Below are 16,583 nucleotides of genomic sequence, written 5' to 3'. Positions count from 1 at the left end.
ATGTTGGTTGTAATTTATACTTGATATCTGTTCCCATTGTATATAGTTTGTATTGGGTTTGGATCACTCTTGTTTAGACAAAAGGGGAAGGTGATGGGGAAGCTTTGTTAACCACTTATCTTTAAAAGGCGGACCAAGTTAGGGTGTGGCTTTCTGTGACCTGGAGAAAAAACAGGTGCTCTCTCCCTCTCTGTGGTTCCCTCACAGCATAGCTGAGCTTAGACTTCTCATTTCTATTTCTTGAGTTTTCCCTTTATAATCAATAAAAATATAATTGTTTTATCTTTTAGCTAGCCTGGTTATTTCCTGAATGCAGCTACCTTCTACATACCCACAGGAAGGCTCACCGCAGTGCTGGTAAAGCAATGAAGACTATCACTGTATGCTGTAGGAGACCAAGGAAACATGACTCAGAATGCCAGCTTTCTCACCAAGCCATCAACTTCCAAGGTAGCAGCACAGGTATCAACAAATGACAGATCAACCACACAACAGTGCCATTCCCCAAGAACTAAAGAACAAGGGAATGTGGAAAAGCTTCCCTAGTGAGTGGTTTCAAGGACTGTGAAGGTCTGGGAAGATAACAAAGCAAATCACTCAGATACTTAGGAGACACGCTGATAAAACCAAAGTACCAGCTACTTTATATTTTTAATGTTTTCTTTTCCAAATCCAAAACACACTGTTCTTCACACTTTAGAGTAAATTAAACCATCTTATGATGGAATGCAGCCTCCTGACTTACTCCACAAGCAGTGTTGATGCTTCGCAATCACACTCCAGCAACAGATTCCTCATTTCCCTCTCACAAATCCCTACTTTTCAAGTGATACTGCAGTCAGCAGATCACATGGAAGGCAACGGATAGGGGCTGCTTAGCCAACTAGGCAGAGAGACAAGGCTGCTCTTCCAAACACACTGGTGTGGCAGGTGGCTCTACTCTGATATACATGCAGAGCCTGAATCCTACTCCAGTACATTAAAGTGGGCAGAAATGCCATGGGAACAAAGCTTTCAGAATGGTGTGTCACCTATTAAAGTGGCAGCAGCATGTAATTTTCACATTCACAATAGAAACAGGTTTAACTAATGAATTCAGCCTGGCACAGACAAATCCACAAGCTCAGGCAGAGGGACCAGAACAAAAATGGTGCCTCCTGGTTGGGCAGGGAAAGCAGTGCTCCTGTTTTGAGTTGGCTTCCTAGTAGGAAAAAGGAAAAGTTTCTTTCAGAGTTTCACATAGCTTGATGGGTCATGATAGGCAGAGGGTGTCAGGCACAAGTAGGGATTCTGTGGGGAGAGGCCTTTGGCAGCACACTTCTGGCTACTGTGATCCTTCTGGTCCTGGACCTTATAAAATGGGAATGTATCTGAGCTCTAACAAGCAAGTTTTCATTGCTGCCTGCTTCTTGACAGTGGATAGAATGAGCTACTTCAAGCTCCTGATGCTTTCACCCCTGCCATAATGGACTACTTCAACTGGAGACAGAATAAACCTTTGCCATGTAGGTTGCTTTCATCACAGTATTGTCACAACAAAAGGAAAAGAAGCTAAGAAAGAACGAAGACAACAGCAGAAGGCTAGAAGACCACATCTGTACTTATACGGTTCTAACAGCATCAGAATGTGGCTAGAATACATTAAAAAGACAGACTTTATTTTCTAAACCACCAAAAGAAAAAACACAAAGCTAATAAGTCCATAATGGAGAGACAAAGAATTACTACTACTACTACTACTAAATTAATCCAGAAGAGAACAGTAATTTAATGGAACAAGAAACAACAACAACAACAACAAAAAAAAAAGACAAGCAGAAAATAAGATAGACCCACTGACAAAAGCCTATATTTCAGAGAGTTAGAAGGCTGAGGCAGGAAGATCACAAATTCAAAGCCAACTAGACAGTTTAGTGACCTGCTGATTCAAATTATTAATTTGGGGTGGGGGTTTCTAGACAGGGTTTCTCTGTGTTACAGTCCTAACTGCCGTGGCATTAGCATTTATAGATCAGGCTGGCCTTGAACTCACAGATATCTCCCTGCCTCTGTCTCCCGAGTGCTGGGATTAAAGGGATACATCACCACTGCCTGGTCAAATTATTAAATGTTTTCAAAATTTGGAGAGTTGGGCAGTGGTGGCACATACCTTTAATCCCAGCACTCTGTTGTGGAACAATCTTTGTACACTGTAAATATGTATTGTTCTCATTGAAAATAATAAAGTCTTTTAAAAGGGAGTAAAGTAATATAAAAGAAAAAAAGCCATGTAAAGATGGGAAATACCAGAGTCTGGATCCTGTATGTTATTGTGTCTTTAAATTTTTTGGCTGAGACCTTACTTAAAGGGCTCTAATTTGGACAGACTTATTTAGAATTGACCAGGCACAGTCTCCTTAAGGAGTGTTTATGTGCTGGAGCATCATCCTCATGTTTTCATGGTGCCAGAGCCAAAGGCAAGCTCAGGTCAATGTTGCCACATGGCAAGTCCTCTTAGCTATTGTCCCAGAGAATCTTTCAGCACAAATCTGGCTGAACTCGGTGATGGGTGACTAGTGAGCCAATGATGTGAAAGGTTTTTGGGGGGCTGCCCCAACTTAAGACAGGAAATGTGTTTTGACCTGGATGCTTTCCCATGACGCTAAGGGGTATTGCCTGACATCCAATGCCACCCAAGACAGGCCTAGTCATATAATTTATATAAAAGGTGGACCTGTAGGGCCCAGGTCTACCCTTGTTCCTGGGGTGCATCTTGAGGACAGTTTCTGGTCAGTCAGCTAAAGCATTCTGTTTGTTCCTGTGCTCCTCTGCCCCCGCCTGGTGATTTAACTGTAGAGCACTGTTGACTCCATCTTTGGTATGGTAATTTCCCACCTGCCTGGGCGGAAATCCTTGTGCAGTAGTGAGGTATATAAGGATTTCCCCAAAGTTAAATAAACGGCATTCGGCTGATCTCCTTTCGAATGACCCAGGTCTTTTTGTGTGTTCTTTCAATCTCCAGGCCCTTGCTAGACTTGCATACAGTACAGTGGCGTGCAAACTGTACCAAGGGTGTAACACAAAATAGGGTGTTAAATGAACTAGCTTTTTGGAGCCCATTCCCTATGGTGGGATACCTTGCTCAGCCTTGATACAGAGGGAAGGGGCTTGGTCCTGCATCAACTTGGTATGCCAGACTTAGTTGACTCCACAAGGGAGGCCTTACCTGCTCTGAGGAGTAGATGGTGGGGTTGGGGGAATGCAGTTGGTACGTAAAGTGAAAAAATATTTTTAAAAAAAAGTACAAAAAAAAATTAGCACACAGTAAAGGCAGGAAATAGAGAGTGAATAAAAACAACACACAGTTCCAGACCAGAACCTAGTACTATCATTTCTGGTGAGATAGAAAAGGGCCACACTCCAACTCACACAAGCAGCAAGCCTGTGTATCCTACTCAGGCCTCCATCTGACTGGACAAAGCTTACTGAACCAGCTAGGGCCCCCTGCTTTACTCAAGTCTACCAATTTCAAAGTTAATCTCATCTCAAAATATCTTTGCAAGTATGTGAGAATGTCTAACTAATTGTGTAGATACAGTGGCCTAGGCAAGTTGATTGGAAACAAGCCTTCAACCCAGCATGAAAATCAGCCTGGCTATTCACTGTTCAAAGAAACTTTCCCCCTACCGCACTCAAGGGTCAAAGAAACATATTATCCTAAAGACCAGAGCTGGAGGAGTATAGTGAGTATTTTGTTTATAATCTAACAAATAAAGCTTGTCTGAAAATCAAAGTGCAGAACTAAGCCACTAGTTAGCCAGAGGCCAGACAGTGGTGGCACACAACTTTAATCTCAGCACTCAACAGAGGGAGTCGGATCTCTGTGAGTTCAAGGCCACCCTGGGCTATACAAGACTGAATCTGTATAAAAGAGAAACAGAGCTCACACAAAGGTGATCACAGCACTTAGGATCACATACCTTTAATCCCAGACCTAGGGAGGTGGATGGAGACAGGAGTGATATGGATGGGTGGAGAGGAGAAAATAAGGCGGGAGGAGACAGGAGCTTAGATGTAGTCTGAGGATTCAGGATTCATAGAGACAGATGCAGCATGAGGTTTTGTAGAGACAGCAGCAGTTTGAGGATTCATAGAGACAGGATAGCCCCTTTGGTCTGAGCATTGGTAGAGGTAAGAACTCTCTGGTGGTCGGTTGCTCTGTTTCTCTGATCTATCAGCTTTGACCCCGATAGCTGACTCCAGGTTTTTATTACTAAGTCCTCTATAAATTCACACTACAGAGGACCATGTCTAGTAAGGACCTGTGGAGTTCTCTATTAGGCTATTACCTAGAATTGAACTTAGGCTTTATCTCCTTCGTCCAATCCCTGAGCCACAAAATCTGAATTCAAGTTTGAAGAAGTTCAGTTATACTGACACACCTCTAATCCCAGCACACAGTAAACTGAGGCAGGAGGATCACAATTTGGAAGCTAAACTAGACTATAAAACAAGTAGTTCTCAGTTAATGCAGTTAAGGTCCTACTTGAGTTTTGTTCTTTAGGTACAATTTACTATTCTAGCTAAAAGCATTTTTAACAATATTTTTCTCTCTCAGCTCTTGGTTCAATGAAGAAAGCTGGTTGGTGGTCTGTTCCCTCCTATTCCTGGCTCCTAACATGAGTTGGATCACAACATGGAAGTTGGACCACAAGGAGCCCTGCAGGAGGTTCTTACATGAAATGATGGTTGCTTGGGACACGGAGGACACTTCCTGCTATTCTAATCCCAGGTACAATTTAAAAGCACAGTCTCAGGACTCCAAATAGACTAGATCTTGATGTGACAGACTAAAAAGAAATCAAGAGTTGCTGGGAGGGCTTAAACGCCTGATAAGTTGAGAAGGAGAGCTGAAATTCACTGAGACTGGGCAGACTGTGGACAGGGCTTGTATGGAAAAGGTTGTAATTTGGTATACACATTGGAAGTGAATGTCCATTTGATGTGCATGTGGACTCATCAAACAGAGTTGGCTCTGAGAATGGCGCTCTAAAGGAAGCTCTGATGTCAAGTTTGTAAAGTCTGTAAAGCGTGCCATGCTTCAGGTCACTCAGAGAAGTAAGTGGATGTGTGATGGAGTGTGAATGCTATGTGCCCATTCAGCACTGTATCTTCAGGCAGGGAAGGCAGCACCACAGCTGCCAGTGGGATTCTGACACTAGTCTGCATTAGCAGTTACATAACTTGTGGTCACCACCCAAATACACATTGTCCTCATCAGATATTTGTTAGAGTTCTGTGCCAGTTCTGTGGTTTAAGAGGAATGTGAAGAATTTGAACCCAGCCTGGGAAAAAGGCAGCCACGTAGATGAACAAATAAAAGAAAAATGAAATCCAGCAAAGGTTAGAGGGAATGAGATGAGCTTCCCAGAGATAAGCACAGCAGCAACTATTCTCTGAAGCAGAGGGTCTGAAAACTCAGAAGTAACTTGCTTAAGTCAAGCAAAGTAAAGGGAAACAAGTTTCCATAGGATACTTAGATCAGAAATAAAGGGGAGAGCCGACACCTGCTGGATTATGGTAAATCCCTGAGGTGGACTCCCACTTTACAGATCAGAAAAGTGAAGTTCTAACGGATTAGATCAGTTTACCAGTACAAAAGTTTCAATTCACATCTGTGTAGTGAGTCTAAAGCTGCTCTCTTTAAACACATCAAGCTCCGTAATGGGATTATATGATAACACAGAAATTGATTTCTAAGAGTTAGCAATCTCTTTGCTTCAGACCTTTGAAAAAATTATTAATCCTGAGCAAAATCGAGAACATTTTCACAAAATGAATCTACTTAATGGTATAAGAGTATAGATAGCCAATCTTCAAATTCTTTCCTGGTCAGAGGTCAAGGGGTCAGGTCCTAAGAGGAACAGTGCAGTCACCAAGCACAAGCAGCAAAGTTTCTCAGGTAGCCAGTGTGCTCCTGTTTCCTACTTCACAATAAAACACACTCTCAACTTTCTAATCTGCAGGGCAGGGCTGGGGAAGAAGCTCAGTAGCAGACTTGCTAAGCACCGCCTACAGTTCCAGGTTGCAGTACTAGCAACAACAAAAGCCAACTTAAACACACATTAAATTAACATTTAAAATTAAAACATTTAAAATTAAAGTGACATAAAATAGAAAGTACACAACTCAGTGGTTAAGCATCTGGGACTTGAGTCCAGCATGTTTTGTTTGACTTTACAAGGAATGCAGCTAAAGGCATCAAGTGAGATGAGTTGCAATGGATCTCAGGGTTTGGATGTGCTTGCTGTGTTCAAAGAACAAGGAATTGTCTTCAAGGTCGAGAAAGTCAAACAGCCCCAGTAGCAAAGTGGTTAAGAAACCTTAGGAACCACTCTATTGTGTTAAGGCAGGTAGTCTACGGGCATAGAGAGCACCCAGGAGAGAAGCATAAACTCAGCTGAGATTCTTACTCACCCCACAGACACTTCAAGGCCAGCAGTTATGGCATCAGAGAACACAACTCACAAAGGCTGCTGGAAGGTCACTGATGCAAGCAGAGCCAGACATATTGTCTGAAACAAAAGTCTCTGTAAAACCAAGCAATGCCAGTTCCAATGGCTGCTAAAGTAGACCATCTCCAGAATGGAGGTTTATAGCCCTGTCCAGTGTCTGCAGAGCAGCTAGGGTAAGGTACAGGGTCATGGAGCAGGCAGTCAGGGTTCAAACCCAACTCCACTGCCACACAGCTGCTAACCTCCAGCAAGCCACTTGGCCTCCTCATCTGAGAAGGAGGCAATAATGCCTTGCCTTACGGAACACTGACAAAATAGATCAGAGTACATATGTGGTCCATGTAGAGCGGCAGCAGCTATGGCTCAGTTGGGACTTCCTCTTCAATTATCTTCTCCCTAAGTATCTCCCCTAGTCCTAAAGGCTAGTACTATGGATCTGCACACAGACACTAAGTTCAGGAATCACCTAGTTCCATGATGCATTCTCAAGAAAAAAAAAAAAAGCTGTTTAGTTGAGTATTCAGGCTTGGGGCACATGGATCTAAAGTCTATTTAACCAGCCTTTAAGCTGTGGAACCCTAGGGTTTCACCCTACTCGTATGTTTACAAGATATATGCTACTTTTTGAAGGATCCTGACAGAGGATGCACTGTTGTCTGAGACAGAACTTCTTAGCCATAGCTACAGCCAGAATGTCCATGTTTGTGCTGGCTCAAGATCCAATGAATGAGACAGACTTTGCACATGACATAGACTGCATTTCAGCACAGGGACCCCAGGCTTAGAGAATCCACATCTCTTCACATGAACAGTAGTGTGCCTGATCTGTCCCCTAGAGTTATATATCTTCATGACAATGGTGCCAAACACATTCTGCTCTGGTAGGAGAGAATACCTCTACACTCACTGCAAGGATGTCCACTCTACATACATCCTTCAAATGCCCTAGGACATACAGACACAAGAGAATTACCTACACACCTGGGCTCCTGGCTTAGAAGATTCAATATTGCTAATATATCAATTCTTCCCTAAATAAACTACTGATTCAACAGACACCCAATAAAATTTCTAAAAGGGTTTCTTGTTTGTACTAAGTGACACATTTATTCTTAAATTCATGGCAAAAGTCTTAGAAACAGCCAAAACAACTTGGAAAAAAATAGTGGTGAAGGTAAACAAGAAAGGAACCACTAAGGTAAGATTCATTTTATTTACAATTGAAGATATATCCATATGCAACTTCATGGGTCTCCTATTTCATTCTGCCTAGACTTCTGGACTTTTCCTTCCATGTCCACCACATATCTACTATTCGGAAGGAGAATGTTTGTGCTGTTTTATAAAATGATCTTTGTTTCAAAGGTGACAACTAAAACTAAAACCTATAGTTGAGAAACATAATGAGGAACTACTAGTATACCAGTTGGCTTTCTAGAGCAGAAAGTTATTTGGGGAGGAGCAGGGATTTGAGAACCCAGTGTCTGAGGGTACCAAGGTTTAAAAGCTGCCACCACAAAAGAATATTCTTCCTCTTCCATCCCCAGAAGCCACACCAACAAAAGAGAAAAGTTATTTTTAAAGAGTAAACATTGTAAGAAAATGGTTCCTTATTTCTAATACACCAATACCTCCTCCAGTTGGGTTAGCATATGACTGACTATACAAGAACATAGCAGAATACTGCTTACCATTCAAAAGCCACCGCAGCAAAGGGATAAATCCAGGACTCTCACTGATGTATTTCAAACCTTTTGAATTGATGCTCACATTGTACAGGGACATCAGCATTAGACTGAAATGCAAAAGAATACAGTGCTGACTTTATGTGTTATCCACATTGTATTTCATCTTGAATCATTCCCTAAAGGACCTAAAATTTACATCTCACATGTCCAACTATAACTTATGGGTAGAACAATTACAAAGCGGAAACCATGTTTAATGGTTTAATCTGCAGAAGGAATAAAGGCAAAACAGAAAACAAACATGTTGCAAGACCTGTGTATTGTTAACTCTGTGGCCTTAAAGTACTTAGTTATCAACCTGGATTCCTTAGTAGAACAAATCTTCTGTAACAGAAGTGTTCTAAGAGGTACCTTAATATTTAAAAGGAGAAAAAATGTTTTAAATGGGAGGGGATGATCTTGGGAAGCCACCCAGTAACTCTGCTTAATGAAATGGAAGCTGTTTCCTTTCTAGGGACGAGACCTGGGACAGGACAGAAAGCACTCCCTTGCTATTCTTCAGCCTGAAAAGAAAGTGATGCAAGAAGACCACCTTCGTCACCCTAAAGCAATAACTGCTCCATGAGCACCCAGTACTAGAGAACAAGCCAGCCAAAGACAGAAAGATACCAGAAACAGACACAGGGTTACTCATCCTCAGCTGAACCCCAAAGACAAATCGACACCACTGACCAAATCTAAGGCATAGAAACAAGTTTCTCCTCAAAGACTACATGCACTATGAGAGAGAACTGGTTAAGATGTTTAATCTCACTGGGTGATTGAACTAGGCAATGTTCCATTACCCTACACACCTGTCCCTGGTCAGATGGTTTGTGACAGAAACCTACAGATGAAGGTCTACTCATTTTTTAAAAGGAGCACAACAATGAAGTACATTTTTATACAGCACTGGCGCCCAGTTCCAGGACCTTGAGCATACTAAGCAGCCAGATGCTCTCCCACTGAGGCAGCCTCTGTCCTGATAATTAACTACTTAACATACTTATTTAGATCTGGTGTCCCCATCCCTGCCAAGTAAGAATCTAAAACTGTGATTTACAAGTGATGGGGTCCTAACATACTATCTGTATGCTAAAGCTCATCCACTGTGTAACACAAAGAGAACAAACCAACACCAGCCCCACTGATTACAAACCCACACACACACAGTGCTTTGAGCATGTTTTTTGGAAAGCAGTTGTTATAGTCTGGACCATGTGGTAAAAGCCTGGATGCCACCCTGTGGCAATACTAGGAGGTAGTGGAATTTCCAGAGGATGGGGCTGAAAGGAAGGGTCATTAGGGGGTTCTGGAAAGGAGTGACTGAGAGCTGAGTGTAAAGGGCTCCTCACCTGTAGTGAGGATCCCCGACAAGTGTCATGGAGTAGGGTTCCAGGAGAGGACTTGTTCCTAAGTGGACACTTGGTTCTCAGCTGAAGGCTCTAGCCCAGGTCCCAGTTGGGTTACCAGACCAGTAAAGGAAATAAATACCCTTACCCTGTATGGAGCCTAGGTAGTAGATACCGTGTATGACTGAGAGGGGTTTCAGAACATAATAAACACGCATGAAGGTCAGAAGAGAGCAGGAGGGAGGACAGGGCCATTTCCAGTCAAGAAATGATGGACTGTAAAAATAAGTCACAGAGTTTGAGCTGCACCTAGTCCCTGCTCCTTGAAGTTTCTATTCTCTTTCCCCCACCTGACAGTGTCCTCAGTGTTACCACCTAGGTGGAAATCAGTGGAAGTACTGGTGAAGTCTCAGGGCCTTCACAGTAAACTTCACAGCAGCTATGTGTCCTGCAGGAAAGCCAGGCCACCTTTGTCAGCAAACCCACTGAATCACATCTCCCTTGCTTTCTGGAGTACAGGTCTCTCAGCCACATGTGGATTGCTATGAGACCTCTTTCTCAAGAAAGCTCTTATCTGCCAAAGACAATAAATATCTCTGGGTTAGTCAGGGTGAGGACTGCTGTTTTTGTTATCTGTTTGCTTTAAGACTGGGTCTCCTATAGCCTAGGCTGGCCTTGAGCTCTCTATAGAGTTGAGAGTGAACTTGAACTTACGTTCTGATTCTCCCACCTCTATTTCCAGGGTGTAAACTACAGGGGTATGCCACTGTGCCTGATTTAAATGATGATGGGGTTGGCCTCCTGTGTACTAGGCAGGTCCTCTAACAATTAGGTCATAGCTTCAGCCTCAGGACTGTACTTTAAAATGCTTCTAGAAATATTTCCACAAAGTATTTTAAGACAATAGCAGTATCTGAGAAGCAAGCATGAAGACAAAATGACAAAGCCCACTATCCAGGGAGTGTGTTGCTTCTTTCCCATGTTGTCAACTGAATAACACCTTTTTTTTTTTTTGACTTTAAAAGGTTAGTAAATATTTCTTTTTTTTTAAATTTATTTATTTATTAAGGATTTCTGCCTCCTCCCCACCACCACCTCCCATTTCCCTCCCCCTCCCCCGATCAAGTCCCTCTCCCTCATCTGCTTGAAGAGCAATCAGGGTTCCCTGACCTGTGGGAAGTCCAAGGACCGCCCACCTCCATCCAGGTTTAGTAAGTTGAGTATCCAAACTGCCTAGGCTCCCCCAAAGCCAGTATGTGCATATTAACCTTCATAAGGCGATGAAAGGAGACAGAGACCCACATTGGAGCACCGGACAGAAATCTCAAGGTCCAAATCAGGAGCAGAAGGAGGGGGAACACGAGCAAGGAACTCAGGACCGCGAGGGGTACACCCACACACTGAGACAATGGGGATGATCTTTCGGGAATTCACCAAGACCAGCTAGCCTGGGTCTGAAAAAGCATGGGATAAAACCGGACTTACATAGCAGACAATGAGGACTACTGAGAACTCAAGAACAATGGCAATGGGTTTTTGATCCTATTGCACATACTGAATAACACCTTTAAAAGGCTGGAGAGTTCCACATGTCTAACATGAAGCAAGAGTTTTGGTTGCCTGTTTTCATAAAGAATCAAATGGAAATACCAGTGTCACACGAGAGCAGGGGGAGAAAAATTCAGGAAGTAAACAATTTTTTTTTTCTCTTTGGAAAGTTCCTGAAACTCAGGAAAGCCTCTCCTGGGGTTATATAACAACCACTGGAAGATGAGCCGCACTGCCTGCTAGCTGTGTGAGGAACTGAAGGAAAACAGCTTCTGTGAGTCATCACTCAAGCTGGGGTCAGAATTTCAGTGATGGAGATGCCTTTGAGTCATACATGTTTCAGTAAGGAACCTCAATAAATTTTGGTTCACTAAAAGTTAGACTTGGTATAATCGTTAATTTGTCTGTTGTCAGTGCCCTATCTGAGCTAAGTAGGCATTTGCTCACATCTCACCCCCAAAAAAGTAACAACAAAGCCATCTGTGTTACATTTTGGCAAAAAATCTATCTGCATTCTGCCCCGATAATGAGGACTCAAAAGCAATGGAATTGTTTGGTGGAGGGAATGAGAAAGTATAACAGCATTCAGTTGTGACATGATTTCTAACTAATGATCTTATCTACTTTGACAGTTAAAGTGAGTGGCAAGTAGAACAGAAAGATGTGATCTGATCCAAAAGCATGAGGAAAAGAGAAAGCTACCTGGGAATGCTATGGGTTTTTGAAACCTCAAAATCCAACCCTAGTGACACATCTCAACCAATAAGGCCACACCTACTAATCCTGGCCAAACAGTTCCACTAACTGAGGTCACATAATCAAACATATGAGGCCAATTTCATTCAAACTATCACAACCACTGAGCTATTTCTCCAGCCCAAAATTTTTTTTTAGAAGATTTTAAAGAAGGTTTTACATGCAAAAACCAGCAGCTAAAAGAAAACCTGGAACCCATCTCTGGGCCTGAGGCACCAATTCTGAAAGTGAGCAGCTTTTGATGGTAAAGTGATAAGAGTAAAAGCCCCAGGGGAAAAGTGAGTCACAGGAAAAAAAAAAAAAAAACAAAAACACCTCAGCACAGCACAGCAAAGGCCCTATTTAAGAGGACTTAGGCTGCTATCAAAAGCAAAGGGAGGGACTGGAGAGATGGCTCAGAGGTTAAGAGCATTGCCTGCTCTTCCAAAGGTCCTGAGTTCAATTCCCAGCAACCACATGGTGGCTCACAACCATCTGTAATGAGGTCTGGTGCCCTCTTCTGGCCTGCAGAATTACAGACAGAATATTGTATACATAATAAATAAATATTTAAAAAAAATCAAAGGGACTTCAGCAGAGAGACTAAAAACTCTAGAGAGAAAAAGGCAAGCTACCTCCTACATAGAAGACAGCTCAGGCATGAGGAAGCCACCTGAGACTAGAACATGCCAATGTCACACATGGGATTAGAAGCATGGTTGTATACATGCAGAAAAAACACCCACCTTACTGGTATTCCAAATCAAGGGAGGGAAGCGGGTGGATGGCCTGATGATACATATATTTTCTATAGGAATAAATAACAAAATGCTGACAAGAAATAGTATACTGGGAGCATCTTACAGGGTGGTATGGGTGCCCCTTCTCAAAGATCTCACTTCTGGGGAAATTCCTAGAGGAACTCACACGTAGGTCTACAGGAGATATTTACCAAGTGTTCACTGTAGCAGCATATATGCAGAGAAACAAAAAAATATCCTAAATGTTCTCTTAGGCTGAGAAAGGTGATCCAAATATTAGGACTTTTGCAATTTTTGAGACCCCCAAAGAAATAAGTAAGATCCATAGTCAAGTTTTAACACTATCATAAAGAAATCTACGTCTCATTACAGCACACATTGTTCATGCACATAGACATGTCAGTATAAAACACCAGTGCAGACTACAGTGTGGTTCACACAGGATGTCACAGTACACATAGCTCTTATGTCCACTGAACACAACTATAGATTCTGAACAGAATGCATGGAGAAGCTACTTAAAATCTATGACAGGGAACCAGCATATGAGCTGAGGCAATGAGAACAGAGCATGAAGTACCACCTAACCATCGCTTCCATTGGCCGTACTCAGACTACACAGAAGGCTCTAGCTCAGTCTTAAGTAGAAGAAAAGAGGGGAGGTCTAGTGGCAGCCACAATGATAGAAGGAGCTCCAGGCAACTCATAGCTGCGGAAGGGAATGCTTCCCCATCTTGAAGATCTCAATTGCTGCAGACAGAGTTAAGTAGAAGGCACAACAATACTTTAGGCCACACCACACCTCAGCATTCTAGATGGGAACTAAAAAAGGAAGCTTTTAGCCGGGTGTCGGTGGCGCACGCCTTTAATCCCAGCACTTGGGAGGCAGAGGCAGAGGATCTCTGTGAGTTCGAGACCAGCCTGGTCTACAAGAGCTAGTTCCAGGACAGGCTCCAAAACCACAGAGATACCCTGTCTCGAAAAAGCAAAAAAAAAAAAAAAAGGAAGCTTTGGGGGAACAACAGAGCAGCACAGGCATCATGGAGAGTCAGCCGTTCAGGAAAGTGACCCCAGAGTACTACTATCTGTAAATTTCAAGCCTCACCTCAAGCTGGGCAAGTGTGGACCTCATCATACACAGCACTATTCCCTGGGCCTCCCACAGGTCCCTGGCAGGCAGCTCCACTAGCATGGGAAACAGCAGGTAAAGGCATTCTAGATATTGGGCTAATACTGAAACAACACTGCAACTTGTAACTCAAATCCAACTGAACTGCTGCATTTTCCAAAGGTTTTAAACATGAGGCTTCTAACATAATATTCCCAATGCCCAGGATGCATCCAAATTATTAGAATATAGAGAGAAAAAGAAACTATCACTACACGGGAAAAGAGACACCAAGGCCAAGAGGACACAGGTGTTGGAAGTATCTGCCACAAACTTTAAAGAGACTAATGAACTAAATAAGATAAATCTGCAACACGTAAGATTTCCAACACACTTGGAAGAATGTATCACAGGAAAAACCCTAATACCCTCTAATTTTCCTGCGATTGGGGCTATATGTCAGCACAGGAATGCTTGCCTTGTGAAAATCACTAGGTTCCATTGCCAGCACTGCTCCCCAAAAAAGAAAAAAATATTTCCTGGCCTAATCTCCAAGACTATATTTACATCATACTCTGATAATCTTAAATTACCTTCCTTGCAAACGAGTTTCTACAGATGCAATCAATCACCGTTACTAATCAACAGGCTCTGAGCTGATTAAAAATGTTTATCTAATATGCCTAATCTAAACACATGAGCCCACAGAAAGCAACAGAGGAAGTTTGATACACACTTTGATGGATAATCATTATCAACTCAGCTGGATTTATAATCACTCTGGAAAAGCAACTCTGAAAATGTTTCCAAGAAGGTTGAATTGAGAGGAGAGACCACCCTGAATAGAAATGGTACCATCCTATGGTCTGGGATTCTAGACTGAAAAAAGAATAAAGTAGACTGGCGAGATGGTTCTTTGGGTAAGTATTTCCCACTAACCCTGGCTGTTTTGTATTCCTTGGAGCCCACATAGAGGGAACTGATGCCTTATTAGATGTCCTCTAAGCTCCACATACATACTATACCATGCACACAAATTCATGAGCACACATGTGGACAAATATAAATAAGTAAATAATTTAAAATAATTTTCAAAAGGAGAAACAGAGCTGAGTACCAGCATTCTCCATTTCCTGACTATGGATGTCATGTGACCAGCTGCCTCACATTCCTGCCACAACGCCTTCCCTTCCATGAGGGGCTATAACCTCAAACTGTGAACAAAAACAAAACCTTCATTCTTTAAACTACTCTTGTCACAGTAACCAGAAAGGTAACAAATAGAGATGTCAAGTATAAAAGGCTGTGGCATGACAAGGGGCCATGTGAGAAAGATGCAGTTAAGCCTGGACAGGATTCAGCTGGCCACCTAAAAGACTAGAACAAGGAAGCATACTCTTCCAGAGCCTACTCACAGCGTCCTGCTGAGCACCACCTTGATTTTGACCTTATGTGATGCCCAGCAGAGGACCTGGCCAAGTTACCTCAGATCCTGACCTACAACACTGTGAGATACGAAATAGAAGTTTGTTGTGATTTATTAAAATGATTTCGAAAAAAATAGCTACAAAATTTAGTACCTGGGTAGGAAATTACCTCAGAGTTCATTCTGAGGCCACTAGAAACATGACCCTGAAATATTTAGGATCCACTGATCATTCTAAGGGGTAAATGTTCCTTTTCTTGATTCATTTTTTTCCCTGAAATACTGTTTAACCCAACACTCAGCAGGCTAAAGCAGGAGGAACATGAATTCAAGGTCAGCTTGGGCTAAATATCAACCCTATCTCAAATAAAATTAGATAAAATATGACCTAAGATACAATACATCCTTTAAATTCTCAGGCAATTTGTTTCCTATTTTTTAGACCTACTACTAGATCAACCACATTTACTTAAAGAGAGGTTCCATCAGCATATTCTAGGCACTGCGCAAGTTGAGAAACTGTGAGTTATTGTCTACATACACTTTGAGTTTGGTGCACTGGCCAGGCTTTAAGTCCCCCAGCAGCTGCAACATGGTGTCCAAGAGCACCCGACTGGAATTCACCAAGAATTCACGACCACATGCAATGGCGGCAACATCTGCAAAAGACAGAATAAAGCATCAAGACCACAGGTGCAGCACAGAGAGCACATAACGGTGGACAGAGAGAAGTGACTCTACCAGTTTTCCACTAACTTCCACACACGCATCATGGCGTGAACACACCTTCATTTTCACTCTACCTATCTCTTGTCTTGCTCACACACACACACACACACACTAACAATAATATTAGTAATAATTAATGATAAATAATAAGCTTTTTTCTAAAAGATCACAGGTGCTTCACAATCTGAAAAATTCTGATTAGCAGATAGTATATTCCCTGACTACAGACTCAAAGAAAGCAGCATTTAACAATGGTGCTGTTCAATTGATGCAAAAATACTAAATAAAATACTGGCAAGTCTAATTAAAGAACACATCAGAACCATCATCCACCATCATCAGATCGGCTTCATTCCTGAGATGCAGGGATGGCTCAACATACGAAAATCTGTTAACGTAATCCACCATATAAACAAACTGAAAAATAAAAACCACATGATCATCTAATTAGATACCAAAAAAGCTTTAGACAATATACAATGTCCTTCATGATAAAGGTCTTGGAGAGAGCAGGGATACAAGGAACATATCTAAACATAATAAAGGCAATATACAGCAAGCCACCAGCCAACATCAAGCTAAATGGAGAGAAACTCCCAGTGACCCCATTGAAATCAGAAACAAGAAAAGGTTGTCCACTCTCTCCATATCTATTCAATATAGTTCTTGAGATCCTAGTTAGAGCAATAAGGCAACAAAAAGA

The 16,583-nt window shown here is 42.2% G+C and overlaps 1 protein-coding gene across 1 annotated transcript in view; it reads right to left on the bottom strand.

The window, feature by feature from the left end:
• Nucleotides 1–16,583, bottom strand: part of Hsf2bp (heat shock transcription factor 2 binding protein) — a 71,281-nt gene that overhangs the window by 21,081 nt on the left and 33,617 nt on the right. The window contains exons 6-7 of the mRNA XM_005360289.2: nt 15,693–15,810; nt 8,186–8,289 (exon numbers count right to left, since the gene is read on the bottom strand). Coding sequence (XP_005360346.1) covers nt 8,186–8,289; nt 15,693–15,810 — 222 coding nt within the window. The remainder of the gene's footprint in view (nt 1–8,185; nt 8,290–15,692; nt 15,811–16,583) is intronic.

Source organism: Microtus ochrogaster, linkage group LG2 (assembly GCF_000317375.1).
Source record: "Microtus ochrogaster isolate Prairie Vole_2 linkage group LG2, MicOch1.0, whole genome shotgun sequence".
NCBI classification, from domain to species: Eukaryota; Metazoa; Chordata; class Mammalia; order Rodentia; family Cricetidae; genus Microtus; species Microtus ochrogaster.
This window is presented reverse-complemented; position numbering and strand designations above follow the sequence as displayed.